We start from the raw sequence: 16346 nt of genomic DNA, 5'->3' as shown, positions 1-16346 counted from the left end.
CCTCTTGCCCCCTCCCCCTCCCCCCTTTCCCCCCCCCCCTCCCCCCTTTCCTCCCCTCCCCCTCCCCCTTTCCCTCCCCCCCCTCCCTTTCCCTCCCCTCCCCCTCCCCCTTTCCTTCCCCCCCCTCCCTTTCCTTCCCCCCCCCTCCCTTTCCCTCCCCCCCCCCTCCCCCCCCCCCTTCCCCCTCACCTTCCACCCTGGGGCAGTACGTGAACGCTTTCGCCTCGCTCGTTTCCCCATCCTTCCTCCTCTTGAGCTGGACAAAGACAGTGATTGGCTTTTCAATGTCGATGTTCCAGTACCGCGGGGTCCGGAAAACAATTGCAAACTGAGAAATAAACAAAGCCCACAAATAAATGATATTTCCAGAGGTTTGGACAGCTCTGAGCAAGAACTCTGCGATAAACAACGGCCAGTGAAGTGGCACCGAATAGACAACCAGAATCCTGGCCATTAAACTGAAGGCTCAGACCTCCCTGTAGGCCCGAGTACACAATGCAACCGGACACAGCCCTGCAGAGGGAGGGCCGCACTGTCTGAGGTACCATCCTCCAGGTGAGACAGTAAACTGAGGAAAAACAGAGAAAGATCCCATGAAAAAGATCTGCATTTCCCTCGCGCTTCAGGGCCTCTCAAAGGCACGTTACAGCAATGACCTTCTTTTGACGTACAGACCCTGCTGTAAAGTAGGAAACGTGAGGGCAGCGCCGTGGTTAGCACTGCTGCCTCATGGCGCCGAGGTTCCAGGTTCGATCCCGGCCCCAGGTCCGTGTGGAGTTTGCACATTCTCCCCGTGTCTGCGTGGGTTTCGCCCCCAGAACCCAAAGCCGGGTAGGTGGATTGGCCACGCTAAATTACCCCTTAATTGGAAAAAATCATTTTCTTTAAAAAAAAAGTAGGAAAAGTGGAATTGACATCAAAGGCGGATTTGCAAAGGGCGGGGTCACGCCTGAGGAATCCGACTGAATCTTTTGAGGAAATAAAATGAAGCAGTGGACAGTTGAAATTCCCGGGATGTTCTTTGTAAACGATAAAGTTCCGAACGAGAGACAGCTGCAGTCGAAGTTCGTGAAAGGCAAATGGACTGAACTGGTTAGAAAATTGTCTGAGAGGAAGGAGATCGGGAGAATGGTCAGGAATGGGCAGTAACTGCCCACTGATGTCCTGTCAGGATGTGCACTGATCTCTCATCATCTTTATTACTGACCCACAGGAGGGGCTGGAAAGTCACATTTCCAAATTTGCTGATGACACAACGGAAACAATGCTGCTAGAAGCAGAAAATTAGCAAAAGATATTAACAGACCGATAGCAAAACTGCTATGTGGGCAGCACGGTAGCATTGTGGATAGCACAATCGCTTCACAGCTCCAGGGTCCCAGGTTCAATTCCGGCTTGGGTCACTGTCTGTGCGGACTCTGCACATCCTCCCCGTGTGTGCGTGGGTTTCCTCCGGGTGCTCCGGTTTCATCCCACAGTCCAAAGATGTGCAGGTTAGGTGGATTGGACATGATAAATTGCCCTTAGTGTCCAAATTTGCCCTTAGTGTTGGGTGGGGTTACTGGGTTAGAACATAGAACATAGAACAGTACAGCACAGAACAGGCCCTTCGGCCCTCGATGTTGTGCCGAGCAATGATCACCCTACTCAAACCCACGTATCCACCCTATACCCGTAACCCAACAACCCCCCGCTTAACCTTACTTTTTAGGACACTATGGGCAATTTAGCATGGCCAATCCACCTAACCCGCACATCTTTGGACTGTGGGAGGAAACCGGAGCACCCAGAGGAAACCCACGCAGACACGAGGAGAACGTGCAGACTCCACACAGACAGTGACCCAGCCGGGAATCGAACCTGGGACCCTGGAGCTGTGAAGCATTTATGCTAACCACCATGCTACCGTGCTGCCCGTGGGTTATGGGGATAGGGTGGAGGTGTTGACCTTGGGTAGGGTGCTCTTTCCAAGAGCCGGTGCAGACTCGATGGGCCGAATGGCCTCCTTCTGCACTGTAAATTCTATGATCTATGATCTAAATTGGTTTCAATGTGGGCAAATGTGAGGTCGGCCCCTGGACATAATCATAGGATAGAACAGGGTGCTTTCTAAATGGAGAAAATCTAGAAACAGTGGCAATTCATGGAGAGCTAGGGACCCAGCTACATAGAATGTCATGAACTGGCAGAGGAAGTGGTTAATGAAATGCCAGCCTTTATAATATCGAGAGAAAGAGAGGGGGCGAGGGGGGAAAGAGAGAGTCAATACTTCAGTTGTACAAAACCATGGTTAGATCACACCTGGAGAACTGTGAGCAGCTTCTGTGTATCACATCTAATTATTTAATAATCTTTATTGTCACAAGTAGGCTTACATTAACATTGCAATGAAGTTACTGTGAAAAGCCCCTAGTCGCCACATTCCGGCGCCTGTTCGGGTCACAGAGGGAGAATTCAGAATGTCCGAATTACCTAACCTGCACGTCTTTCGGGACTTGTGGGAGGAAACCGGAGCACCCGGAGGGAAACCCACGCACACACGGGGAGGACGTGCAGACTCCTCACAGACAGCGACCCAGCGGGTAATCGAACCTGGGACCCTGGAGCTGTGAAGCAACCGTACTGCCCAGAAAAAGGTGGCCTCACCCCAGATGGGACTTACTGAAGATACGTGGGCCTTGGAGGGAGTGCAGCATAGACTTACCAGAATGATACCTGCACACCGAGGGATAAATGATCAGGACACAGGAATCCAACTCAATCTTTGGAGGAAATAAACTTGGGTTTGTGGAATTGCGACGGTCAAGGCATGATTTGATTGAAATTTTCAAGGTATGAAGTGGGACAGATACAGGAACCATCCCAGCTGGTTGGGGAGCTGAGGACTCGGAGCCATAGTCCAAATATTAGAATTAGACCTTGAGGAGAGAAATCAGGAAACACTTCTCCGCACAAAGGGTGATAACATTTGGAATTCACTTCTGCAACGTTCCTAGATCGATTGTTGATTTAAAGCTCAGGTGGAAAGAATTTTGGTATCTAAATGCAGCGAGGGGCAAGGAAGAAGGAGATGGGTGAATGGAGTTAGCTCACAGATCAGCAAGGATCTCACTGAATGGCAGAGCAGGGAGTGACTGCTCGATAGCTCTGCCCAATCCCAGGAGAATTCTCTCTGGCAGCCTGGCCACTATTTATGAAAAAAAAATGAAAATCGCTTATAGTCACGAGTAGGCTTCAAATGAAGTTACTGTGAAAAGCCCCTAGTCGCCACATTCCGGCGCCTGTTCGGGGAGGCTGGTACGGGAATCGAACCGTGCTGCTGGCCTGCCTCGGTCTGCTTTAAAAGCCAGCAATTTAGCCCAGTGAGCTAAACCAGCCCCTAAACCAGCCAGAAACAACAACATTAAAAAACAGATCGAGGGGAGGGAGGGGTCATCGCCAGGGAGGCAGAGAGCGAGAAAACCTAGAAAGGAAGAAGAGGATCTGGGGAGAGATTGGAGAGGGTGGCATTGGTCTGCTCAGAGCAGGGGAGGCTGAGGGGAGATGTGATTGAGATGGACAAGATTAGGCCATCTTTATGGGAGGTAAACAGAGAAAATACTGTTCCCATTAGCTAACAGCTAGAGGTCACAGATTTCAGGATCTGGGGATGAGATGCATGGGAATACGAGGCGGAACATCTTTTACACAGGGAGGGTGGTGGATGTAGAGACGGTGAATGACTGCAGAATTAAACTGAATAAGGACTTGAGGGAAATAAAACTTAGAGCTACAAGACGACAGTCGGGGAATGGAACGGACTAGATTGACCCACAGAGGCCAACTAAACTGCAGATGGTTATTTACCTGACGGTGAACATCAGTGGGTCCGAAGTCTCCGTATGCCTCCCAGCCATTCTCATCATCTTCATAAAACCGCACTTGAATATCATCTAATAAACAACAAGATCTATTCAGTATCGGAGATTCTTAGGCAGGGACACAGAAAGAAGGAGTGGGTTTGGGGGATCTGTACCTACCCTGTCACTCTCCCAATATCCATCCTGTCACTCCCAATATCCATCCTGTCACTCTCCCAATATCCATCCTGTCACCCTCCCAATATCCATCCTGTCACTCTCCCAATATCCATCCTGTCACTCTCCCAATATCCATCCTGTCACTCTCCCAATATCCATCCTGTCACTCACCCAATATGCATCCTGTCACTCTCCCAATATCCATCCTGTGACTCTCCCAATATCCATCCTGTCACTCTCCCAATATCCATCCTGTCACTCTCCCAATATCCATCCTGTCACTCTCCCAATATCCATCCTGTCACTCCCAATATCCATCCTGTCACTCGCCCAATATCCATCCTGTCACTCTCCCAATATCCATCCTGTCACTCTCCCAATATCCATCCTGTCACCCTCCCAATATCCATCCTGTCACTCTCCCAATATCCATCCTGTCACTCTCCCAATATCTATCCTGTCACTCTCCCAATATCCATCCTGTCACTCTCCCAATATCCATCCTGTCACCCTCCCAATATCCATCCTGTCACTCTCCCAATATCCATCCTGTCACTCTCCAATATCCATCCTGTCACTCTCCCAATATCCATCCTGTCAGACTCCCAATATCCATCCTGTCAGACCTCCCAATATCCATCCTGTCACTCTCCCAATATCCATCCTGTCACTCTCCCAATATCCATCCTGTCACTCTCCCAATATCCATCCTGTCACTCTCCCAATATCCATCCTGTCACTCTCCCAATATCCATCCTGTCACTCTCCCAATATCCATCCTGTCACTCCCAATATCCATCCTGTCACTCGCCCAATATCCATCCTGTCACTCTCCCAATATCCATCCTGTCACTCTCCCAATATCCATCCTGTCAGACTCCCAATATCCATCCTGTCACTCTCCCAATATCCATCCTGTCACTCTCCCAATATCCATCCTGTCACTCTCCCAATATCCATCCTGTCAGACTCCCAATATCCATCCTGTCACTCTCCCAATATCCATCCTGTCACTCTCCCAATATCCATCCTGTCACTCTCCCAATATCCATCCTGTCACCCTCCCAATATCCATCCTGTCACTCTCCCAATATCCATCCTGTCACTTTCCCAATGTCCATCCTGTCACTCCCAATATCCATCCTGTCACTCCCAATATCCATCCTGTCACCCTCCCAATATCCATCCTGTCACCCTCCCAATATCCATCCTGTCACCCTCCCAATATCCATCCTGTCACCCTCCCAATATCCATCCTGTCACTCGCCCAATATCCATCCTGTCACTCTCCCAATATCCATCCTGTCACTCTCAAATATCCATCCTGTCACCCTCCCAATATCCATCCTGTCAGACTCCCAATATCCATCCTGTCACTCTCCCAATATCCATCCTGTCACTCTCCCAATATCCATCCTGTCACTCTCCCAATATCCATCCTGTCACTCTCCCAATATCCATCCTGTCACTCTCCCAATATCCATCCTGTCACTCTCCCAATATCCATCCTGTCACTCTCCCAATATCCATCCTGTCACTCTCCCAATATCCATCCTGTCACTCTCCCAATATCCATCCTGTCACTCTCCCAATATCCATCCCGTCACTCTCCCAATATCCATCCCGTCACTCTCCCATTATCCATCCTGTCACTCTCCCAATATCCATCCTGTCACTCGCCCAATATCCATCCTGTCACTCCCAATATCCATCCTGTCACTCGCCCAATATCCATCCTGTCACTCTCCCAATATCCATCCTGTCACTCCCCCAATATCCATCCTGTCACTCTCCCAATATCCATCCTGTCACTTCCCCAATATCCATCCTGTCACTCTCCCAATATCCATCCTGTCACTCTCCCAATATCCATCCTGTCACTCTCCAATATCCATCCTGTCACTCTCCCAATATCCATCCTGTCACCTCCCAATATCCATCCTGTCACTCCCAATATCCATCCTGTCACTCTCCCAATATCCATCCTGTCACTCTCCCAATATCCATCCTGTCACTCTCCCAATATCCATCCTGTCACTCTCCCAATATCCATCCTGTCACTCTCCCAATATCCATCCTGTCACTCTCCCAATATCCATCCTGTCACTCTCCCAATATCCATCCTGTCACTCTCCCAATATCCATCCTGTCACTCTCCAATATCCATCCTGTCACTCTCCCAATATCCATCCTGTCACTCTCCCAATATCCATCCTGTCAGACACCCTCCCAATATCCATCCTGTCACTCTCCCAATATCCATCCTGTCACTCTCCCAATATCCATCCTGTCACTCTCCCAATATCCATCCTGTCACCCTCCCAATATCCATCCTGTCACTCTCCCAATATCCATCCTGTCACTCTCCCAATATCCATCCTGTCACTCCCCCAATATCCATCCTGTCACTCTCCCAATATCCATCCTGTCACTCTCCCCAATATCCATCCTGTCACTCTCCCAATATCCATCCTGTCACTCTCCCAATATCCATCCTGTCACTCTCCCAATATCCATCCTGTCACTCCCAATATCCATCCTGTCACTCCCCAATATCCATCCTGTCACTCTCCCAATATCCATCCTGTCACTCTCCCAATATCCATCCTGTCACTCTCCCAATATCCATCCTGTCACTCCCCCAATATCCATCCTGTCACTCCCAATATCCATCCTGTCACTCTCCCAATGTCCATCCTGTCACTCCCAATATCCATCCTGTCACTCCCAATATCCATCCTGTCACTCCCAATATCCATCCTGTCACTCTCCCAATATCCATCCTGTCACTCTCCCAATATCCATCCTGTCACTCTCCCAATATCCATCCTGTCACTCTCCCAATATCCATCCTGTCACTCTCCCAATATTGATCGTGTTGGAGCCTCCGGTTCAGATACGTTTCAAAAATGTCACCTCAGTTTTCTAAACTCCAGTGGGGATGGGCTGTCTGCTCAACTGAAGCCGTCCATGTCCAAATGCAGCAAGATGTGGACAATATCCAGACTTGGGCTGACAAGTGGCAACTTATATTCGCATCACGTAAGTGCCAGGCAATGACCACTTTTAACAAGAAAGGATCTAACCACCACCCCTTGACATTCAATGGCATTACCATCGCTGAATCCCCTTCAATCAACATTCTGGTTACCATTGACCAGAAACTGAACTGCACCCAGCCATACTGTGGCTACCAGGGCAGGACAGAGGCTGGGAATTCTGCAGCCAGTAACTCACTTCCTGACTCCCCAAAGCATGTCCACCACCCAGGACAAAGCAGCCCCGCTTGATTGCTCCCCCCTTCCACAAACATGCGACGAACCATGTCAGCCGTGTGTACCATCTACTAGTTCAGCAGCATGGTAGGACAGTGGTTAGCACAGTTGCTTGACATCTACAGGGTCCCAGATTTGATTCCCAGCTTGGGTCACTGTCTGTGTGGAGTTCTCCCCGTGTCTGCGTGGGTTTCCTCCGGGTGCTCCGGTTTCCTCCCACAGTCCAAAGATGTGCAGGTTAGGTGAATTGGCCATGATAAATTGCCCTTTAGTGTCCAAAATTGCCCTTAGTGTTGGGTGGGGTTACAGGGTTATGGGGATAGCATGGAAATGTGGGCCTGGGTAGGGTGCTCTTTCCAAGGGCCGGTGCAGACTCGATGGGCCGAATGGCCTCCTTCTGCACTGTAAATTCTATGAAATTCTATGGAAAAAATTAGTTTTTAATCATTCTTTTTCTCTTTACATACCTGTAGAAACTTTTACAGTCAGCTTTTATGTTCCCCACTAGTTTACTTTTAAATTGTATTTTCCCCTTCTTAATCAATCCCTTGGTCTGCCTTTGCCAAATTATAAACTGTTCCCCGTCGTCAGGTCTGCTGATTTTCCTGCCTAATTTGTCTTCCTCTTCTTTGAATCCAATAACCTCTCTAATGTCCCTTGGTTTGGCCACAGTTCCCTTTCTACTCTTCCACCAAATAGGAATACACCAAATACGGACCACGGACGTGTAGAAGATTTTAGTTTCGACGGGCAGCATGGTCGGCCGAAGGGCCTGTTCCTCTGCTGGACTTTTCTTTGTTCAAATCAAATCAGCTTTGGCCAAAATACTAAACACAACGGGTCCCATGACCTTTGACCTGCACCAACTTACCCTTCTGAACCTTGTCACACAAAAGGTAAATCTCATCTCCTCCTGTCACACAACCCGACGTCTTGTCCATTCTGACAATCTTCAGATTGGAAGCGTTCGGAGCCTCTGCCAAACAAACAAGATCAGAAAACCGCAAATTAACAACACTCAAAACCTTACAGTGAAATAATCAAACCTTACAGCGACCTGGAAGGCAACCCAAAATAAAGGCCCGATGGAAGGTCATCGTTCTGTCCACAGGCCCGGCCAGCGGAGTATTTCCGGAATATTCTGCGTCTTTTTACTTCAGGTTTCCAACATCTGCTCCCAGAGAAGATTCAGATTCCAACCCGAGAAACCAAATCAATGTCAATCTGCCAGACGATCCCAAATGTGGGAATCGTTCAACTTCAGAAAAACTGGGCTGGAGCAACACAGAGCAAGAAAAAAAAAAACCCCCAGTCGCTCAACGGTCCAGCTACCTGTCAGACAGCAGGAGACGGACTCAAAACGTGAGGTGACAAATGTCTTCTATTACTACGCAAAAAACAGAAAATAAAATGATGCAGGGAATTTCCCAATCTACAGGCTTTGCTGTTTTAATTGAATTGGGCAAGAAACACCAGGGGAAGTCCACAGGGACAACCATCCCTTATTCTGCTCGGTATTAGTCATGAAATGTCCAGAAATGTAACAGCTCATGACCAACATTTCACCGTGTCAAACTCCATGGAGGGAACAGCCCACACCACACAACGGACGTCAAATGCAAACGGAAAATGCTGGAAAAACTCAGCATGTGCGACAGCATCTGTGGAGAGAGAAACTTGACCCCCGCCCTCCGCCCACCCCTGACAACCCAACATCCCCCCTGACACCCCCGATAACCCACCATCCCTCCCTTTGCTTACCAAGAATCTACCCACGTCTGCCGTCACAATATTCAAAGATTCTGCTTCCATATCGTCCAACATGGCTTCAGAGCTGAACCCCCCCAACTCTCCCTGCTCAAACAGCAGCCTCCAAAACTCCAAATAGTCCAGCCTCCCAACACAACACTGACCAGCTGCACTCCCAAAACTCCTTACCCACTCAGCCCACCACCTTTAGGGTGGCACAGAGCTTAGCACTACTGCCTCATGGCGCCAGGGTCCCGGGTTCGATTCCGGCCTCGGGTCACTGTCTGTGAGGAATCTGCACGTTCTCCCCGTGTCTGCGTGGGTTTCCTCCGGGTGCTCCGGTTTCCTCGCACAGTCCAAAGACGTGCAGGTTAGGTGGATTGGCCTTGATAAATTGCCCCTCAGGTGGAGTTACGGGGGAGTGGGTCTCGGTAGGGTGCTCTTTCAGAGGGCCGATGCAGACCTGAAGGGCCGAATGGCCTCCGTTTGCACAGTAGGGATTCTACGATTCATTGGGCTCAACGCGCTCTCTCACTCGATCTTTATGTAACACTCATTGACCAACAGTTTATCATAGAATTTACAGTGCAGGAGCCATTCGGCCCATCGAGTCTGCACTGGCCCTTGGAAAGAGCACCCCACTTAAGCTCACACCTCCACCATAAGACATAGGAGCAGAATTAGGCCACTCGGCCCATTGAGTCTGCTCCGCCATTCAATCATGGCTGATATTTTTCTCATCCCCATTCTCCTGCCTTCTCCCCATAACCCCTGATCCCCTTATTAATCAAGAACCTATCTATCTCTGTCTTAAAGACACTCAGTGATTTGGCCTCCACAGCCTTCTGCGGCAAAGAGTTCCACAGATTCACCACCCTCTGGCTGAAGAAATTCCTCCTCATCTCTGTTTTAAAGGATCGTCCCTTTAATCTGAGATTGTGTCCTCTGGTTCTAGTTTTTCCTACAAGTGGAAACATCTTCTCCACATCCACTCTATCCAGGCCTTGCAGTATCCTGTAGGTTTCAATAAGATCCCCCCCCTCATCCTTCTAAACTCCAACGAGTACAGACCCAGAGTCCTCAACCGTCCCTCAAACTACAAGCTCTTCATTCCAGGGATTATTCTTGTGAACCTCCTCTGGACCCTTTCCAAGGCCAGCACATCCTTCCTTAGATACGGGGCCCAAAACTGCTCACAATACTCCAAATGGAGTCTGACCAGAGCCTTATACAGCCTCAGAAGTCCATCCCTGGTCTTGTATTCTCGCCCTCTCGACATGAATGCTAACATTGCATTTGGCTTCCTAACTGCCGACTGAACCGGCGCATTAACCTTAAAAGAATCGTGAACAAGGACTCCCAAGTCCCTTTGTGCTTCTGATTTCCTAAGCATCGTCCCGTTTGGAAAATAGTTTATGCCTCAATTTCTCCTTCCAAAGTACATTGTATTCCATCTGCCACTTCTTTGCCCACTCTTCTAGCCTATCCCCGTAACCCAGCAACCCCATCTAACCTTTTTTTTGGACACCAAGGGCAATTTATCCTGGCCAATCCACCTAACTCGCACATCTTTGGACTGTGGGAGGAAACCGGAGAACCCGGAGAAAACTCACGCAGACACGGGGAGAACGTGCAGACTCCACACAGACAGTGACACAAGTTGGGAATCGAACCTGGGACCCTGGAGCTGTGAAGCAATTGTGCTGACCACTATGCTACCGTGCTGCCCTACTAAGCCTCTCCGCACATCTCTACACCCCGATATCACAATGGGGCAAAGCAAAGTGGCAGACCCCATCACATTGTCATGGTTAGCGCAAACACATATGTTCTTGTCAACCAAGGTTCCAGGTAATGTCCTCCATTCAGTATCCTCATTAACCTTCAGCTATCTGCGGAGGACTGACCTGTACACAGCAGCAGCCCCGTATCTTGGAGCGCAGATCCATGAACAAGTTTACACAGCTGGGTCCTTGGTGGAGAGGACTGAATGATGATGCTTCCCCTCCAGGACACTCAATCCCAGGTTGGAACTCACCTTCATTCCCCATTTACCCCCCCCCAAACTCCACCTTCCAGCTTGGGGTTCCTGATCTTGTACATGGGCCAGAGGAAGACATTCCTCACCCAGGTGCCCTGTACCATGAAGGAAATCTGTCTGAACAATTACCTTACGCGCCGCATAGTCTTACCCACATTTTGCAAAACAATCAAAGTATCAGTCGGTACTATAACTAGCAATAGTGATCATAGAATTCCTACAGTGCAGGAGGCCATTTGGCCCATTGAGTCTGCACCGGCCCTCCGGAAAAGCACCCCATCTCGGCCCACTCCCCCGCAACACCACCTAACCGTTGGACACTAAAGGGCAATTTATCAGTCCAAAGATGTGCGGGTTGGGTGGATTGGCCGTGATAAATTGCCCTTAGTGTCCAAAATTCTATGATTAACCGAGGAAAAAAGTTTGGCATAACATCGTGGGCCGAAGGGCCTGTTCTGTGCTGTATTTCTCTATCTATTTGGGCAGCACGGTAGCATGGTGGTTAGCATAAATGCTTCACAGCTCCAGGGTCCCAGGTTCAGTTCCCTGCTGGGTCACTGTCTGTGCATCCTCCCCGTGTGTGCGTGGGTTTCCTCCGGGTGCTCCGGTTTCCTCCCACAGTCCAAAGATGTTGCTCGGCACAACATCGAGGGCCGAAGGGCCTGTTCTGTGCTGTACTGTTCTATGTTCTATGTTCTATCTATCTTATCATGGCCAATCCACCAAACTTGGACTGTGGGAGGAAACCGGAGCACCCGGAGGAAACCCACGCAGACACGGGGAGAAGGTGCAGACTCCACACAGTCACCCGAGGCTGGAATCGAACCCGGGTTCCTGGCGCTGTGAGGCAGCAACCAGCATCATGGGAAACACTTTAGTTTCTATAAATGTAAAGATGCACTTTCACAGACTTCATTAGCGAACACAAAAGGTATTTATTAATAAGAATTATACTGCGGCCTCATGACTGTAGCCAGCTCCCCAAATGCCTCTTTCCCTAACAGAGCTTCTCTCATGATGGGGTGATCTCACGTCCGATTGGTCACACAGGTCATGTGACACTTACTCTGCTGTGTTGCCCTTAATGGGGCAACCACCACAATAATCCATTAACCCAACACCCTCGAGTTACAACCCATCAATCTTTACACTCTCAGCTTTGCAAATCATTGAACAAGAACTGTACTTACTGTACCACAAAAGATTAGGAGCAACTGGCACATCTAATTGGAGTTTGGTTTGAATTTTATACAGTCTAGGTGTTTTCTCACTGAGTAATACAGTCTGATATATTCTGGGTGCTGACGTCATCTGGAGACCTATGGATGCTCTCGGGATTTCTCAGTGACTCAGTATCGTGCTCTTTCACAGGTCAAAATTACAAATGGAACTTTTCAGGGTTTTTGAGCCCACAAACAGCCAAGTCCTTTCCAAATCCGCTCATAGAACATAGAACAGTACAGCACAGAACAGGCCCTTTGGCCCTCGATGTTGTGCCGAGCAATGATCACCCTACTCAAACCCACGTATCCACCCTATACCCGTAACCCAACAACTCCCCCTTAACCTTACTTTTTAGGACACTACGGGCAATTTATCATGGCCAATCCACCTAACCCGCACATCTTTGGCCTGTGGGAGGAAACCGGAGCACCCGGAGGAAACCCACGCACACACGGGGAGGACGTGCAGACTCCACACAGACAGTGACCCAGCCGGGAATCGAACCTGGGACCCTGGAGCTGTGAAGCATTTATGCTAACCACCATGCTACCATGCTGCCCTCATGCAAGCGCCTTGGCTCAAAGTCAGAGATGTGAAACCTGCCAAACAGCTTGTCCCCAAACTCTGTTTTGCATCCCCTTCAGCAAAGCTACCTTCCTTCCTCCACGGAGTCAGCGTCCATCTTCTCCCCATCCTTCCGGCTAAATCCCAGTTCCACATCACGATTGCCAAGACTTGTCCAAAATGCGAGCACGTGAATTAGGAACAGGGGACCGTTCAGCCCCTCGAGCCTGCCCTGCCATTCAATGAGGTCCTGGCCGATCTGTTTGCTGCCTCAACACCTCATTCCGTCTGCCCCTGATAACCTTTGACCCCCATGTTAGTCAAGAATCTATCAACCTCTGCCTTAAAAATATTCACTAACCCACCGCCCCCAGGGGAAGAGAGTCCCGAAGATTCACTATCCCCAAAGAGAAAATAAATTCTCCTCATCTCCATCTCAAATGGAACACCCCTCTGTACCCGGACACCCAGATCCCTCTGTACCCGGACACCCAGATCCCTCTGTACCCGGACACCCAGATCCCTCTGTACCCAGACACCCAGATCCCTCTGTACCCGGACACCCAGATCCCTCTGTACCCGGGCACCCAGATCCCTCTGTACCCGGGCACCCAGATCCCTCTGTACCAGGGCACCCAGATCCCTCTGTACCAGGGCACCCAGATCCCTCTGTACCAGGACACCCAGATCCCTCTGACCCGTGCACCCAGATCCCTCTGTACCAGGGCACCCAGATCCCTCTGTACCCGGACACCCAGATTCCTCTGTACCCGGACACCCAGATCCCTCTGTACCAGGTGTACCCAGGCACCCAGATCCCTCTGTACCAGGACACCCAGATCCCTCTGTACCAGGGCACCCAGATCCCTCTGTACCAGGGCACCCAGATCCCTCTGTACCCGGACACCCAGATCCCTCTGACCCGGGCACCCAGATCCCTCTGTACCAGGACACCCAGATCCCTCTGTACACAGACACCCAGACCTATCTGTACACAGACACCCAGATCCCTCTGTACCAGGACACCCAGATCCCTCTGTACCAGGACACCAAGTTCCCTCTGTACCAGGACACCCAGATCCCACTGTACCAGGACACCCAGATCCCTCTGTACCCGGATACCCAGATCCCTCTGTACGAGGGCACACCCAGATCCCTCTGTACCAGGACACCCAGATCCCTCTGTCCCAGGATACCCAGATCCCTCTGTACCCGGACACCCAGATCCCTCTGTACCCGGACACCCAGATCCCTCTGTACCAGGGCACCCAGATCCCTCTGTACCAGGACTCCCAGATCCCTCTGTACCAGGACACCCAGATCCCTCTGTACCAGGGACACCCAGATCCCTCTGTACCAGGGCACCCAGATCCCTCTGTACCAGGGCACCCAGATCCCTCTGTACCAGGGCACCCAGATCCCTCTGTACCAGGACACCCAGATCCCTCTGTACCAGGACACCCAGATCCCTCTGTACCCAGGACACCCAGATCCCTCTGTACCAGGGACACCCAGATCCCTCTGTACGAGGACACCCAGATCCCTCTGTACCCGGACACCCAGATCCCTCTGTACCAGGGCACCCAGATCCCTCTGTACCCGGACACCCAGATCCCTCTGTACCAGGACACCCAGATCCCTCTGTCCCAGGATACCCAGATCCCTCTGTACCCGGACACCCAGATCCCTCTGTACCAGGACACCCAGATCCCTCTGTACCAGGGCACCCAGATCCCTCTGTACCAGGACTCCCAGATCCCTCTGTACCAGGGCACCCAGATCCCTCTGTACCAGGGCACCCAGATCCCTCTGTACCAGGCACCCAGATCCCTCTGTACCAGGGCACCCAGATCCCTCTGTACCAGGGCACCCAGATCCCTCTGTACCCGGACACCCAGATCCCTCTGTACCAGGGCACACCCAGATCCCTCTGTACCCGGACACCCAGATTCCTCTGTACCAGGACACCCAGATCCCTCTGTACCAGGACACCCAGATCCCTCTGTACCAGGACACCCAGATCCCTCTGTACCATAGAACATAGAACATAGAACAGTACAGCACAGAACAGGCCCTTCGGCCCTCAATGTTGTGCCGAGCCATGATCACCCTACTCAAACCCACGTATCCACCCTATACCCGTAACCCAACAACCCCCCCCTTAACCTTACTTTTTTTATTAGGTCACTACGGGCAATTTAGCATGGCCAATCCACCTAACCCGCACATCTTTGGACTGTGGGAGGAAACCGGAGCACCCGGAGGAAACCCACGCACACAGGGGGAGGACGTGCAGACTCCACACAGACAGTGACCCAGCCAGGAATTGAACCTGGGACCCTGGAGCTGTGAAGCATTTATGCTAACCACCATGCTACCCTGCTGCCCCCTGTACCAGGGCACCCAGGGCACCCAGATCCCTCTGTACCCGGGCACCTAGATCCCTCTGTACCAGGACACCCAGATCCCTCTGTACCCGGACACCCAGATCCCTCTGTACCCGGACACCCAGATGCCTCTGTACCCGGACACCCAGATCCCTCTGTACCAGGGCACACCCAGATCCCTCTGTACCAGGACACCCAGATCCCTCTGTCCCAGGGCACCCAGATCCCTCTGTACCCGGGCACCCAGATCCCTCTGTACCAGGGCACACCCAGATCCCTCTGTACCCGGGCACCCAGATCCCTCTGTACCCGGGCACCCAGATCCCTCTGTACCAGGGCACCCAGATCCCTCTGTACCAGGGCACCCAGATCCCTCTGTACCTGGACACCCAGATCCCTCTGTACCAGGGCACCCAGATCCCTCTGTACCAGGACACCCAGATCCCTCTGTACCAGGGCACCCAGATCCCTCTGTACCAGGGCACCCAGATCCCTCTGTACCCGGGCACCCAGATCCCTCTGTACCCGGACACCCAGATCCCTCTGTACCCAGATCCCTCTGTACCAGGGCACCCAGATCCCTCTGTACCCGGGCACCTAGATCCCTCTGTACCAGGGCACCCAGATCCCTCTGTACCCGGACACCCAGATCCCTCTGTACCCGGACACCCAGATGCCTCTGTACCCGGACACCCAGATCCCTCTGTACCAGGGCACCCAGATCCCTCTGTACCCGGGCACCCAGATCCCTCTGTACCAGGGCACCCAGATCCCTCTGTCCCAGGATACCCAGATCCCTCTGTACCAGGGCACCCAGATCTCTCTGTACCCGGACACCCAGATCCCTCTGTACCCGGACACCCAGATCCCTCTGTACCCGGACACCCAGATCCCTCTGTACCCGGACACCCAGATCCCTCTGTACCCGGGCACCCAGATCCCTCTGTACCCGGGCACCCAGATCCCTCTGTACCCGGGCACCCAGATCCCTCTGTACCAGGGCACCCAGATCCCTCTGTACCAGGGCACCCAGATCCCTCTGTACCAGGGCACCCAGATCCCTCTGTACCAGGGCACCCAGATCCCT

The 16346-nt window shown here is 51.5% G+C and overlaps 1 protein-coding gene across 1 annotated transcript in view; it reads right to left on the bottom strand.

Annotated features, from left to right (window-relative positions):
- Nucleotides 1-16346, bottom strand: part of nfkb2 (nuclear factor of kappa light polypeptide gene enhancer in B-cells 2 (p49/p100)) — a 79519-nt gene that overhangs the window by 48653 nt on the left and 14520 nt on the right. The window contains exons 5-7 of the mRNA XM_038783281.1: nt 8166-8270; nt 3847-3932; nt 190-328 (exon numbers count right to left, since the gene is read on the bottom strand). Of these exons, the coding sequence (XP_038639209.1) occupies nt 190-328; nt 3847-3932; nt 8166-8270 (330 nt within the window). The remainder of the gene's footprint in view (nt 1-189; nt 329-3846; nt 3933-8165; nt 8271-16346) is intronic.

This window comes from Scyliorhinus canicula, chromosome 22 (assembly GCF_902713615.1).
Source record: "Scyliorhinus canicula chromosome 22, sScyCan1.1, whole genome shotgun sequence".
Lineage (NCBI taxonomy): Eukaryota > Metazoa > Chordata > Chondrichthyes > Carcharhiniformes > Scyliorhinidae > Scyliorhinus > Scyliorhinus canicula.
The sequence above is the reverse complement of the archived record's forward strand: the minus strand, read 5'-3'. Positions and strand labels throughout refer to the sequence as shown.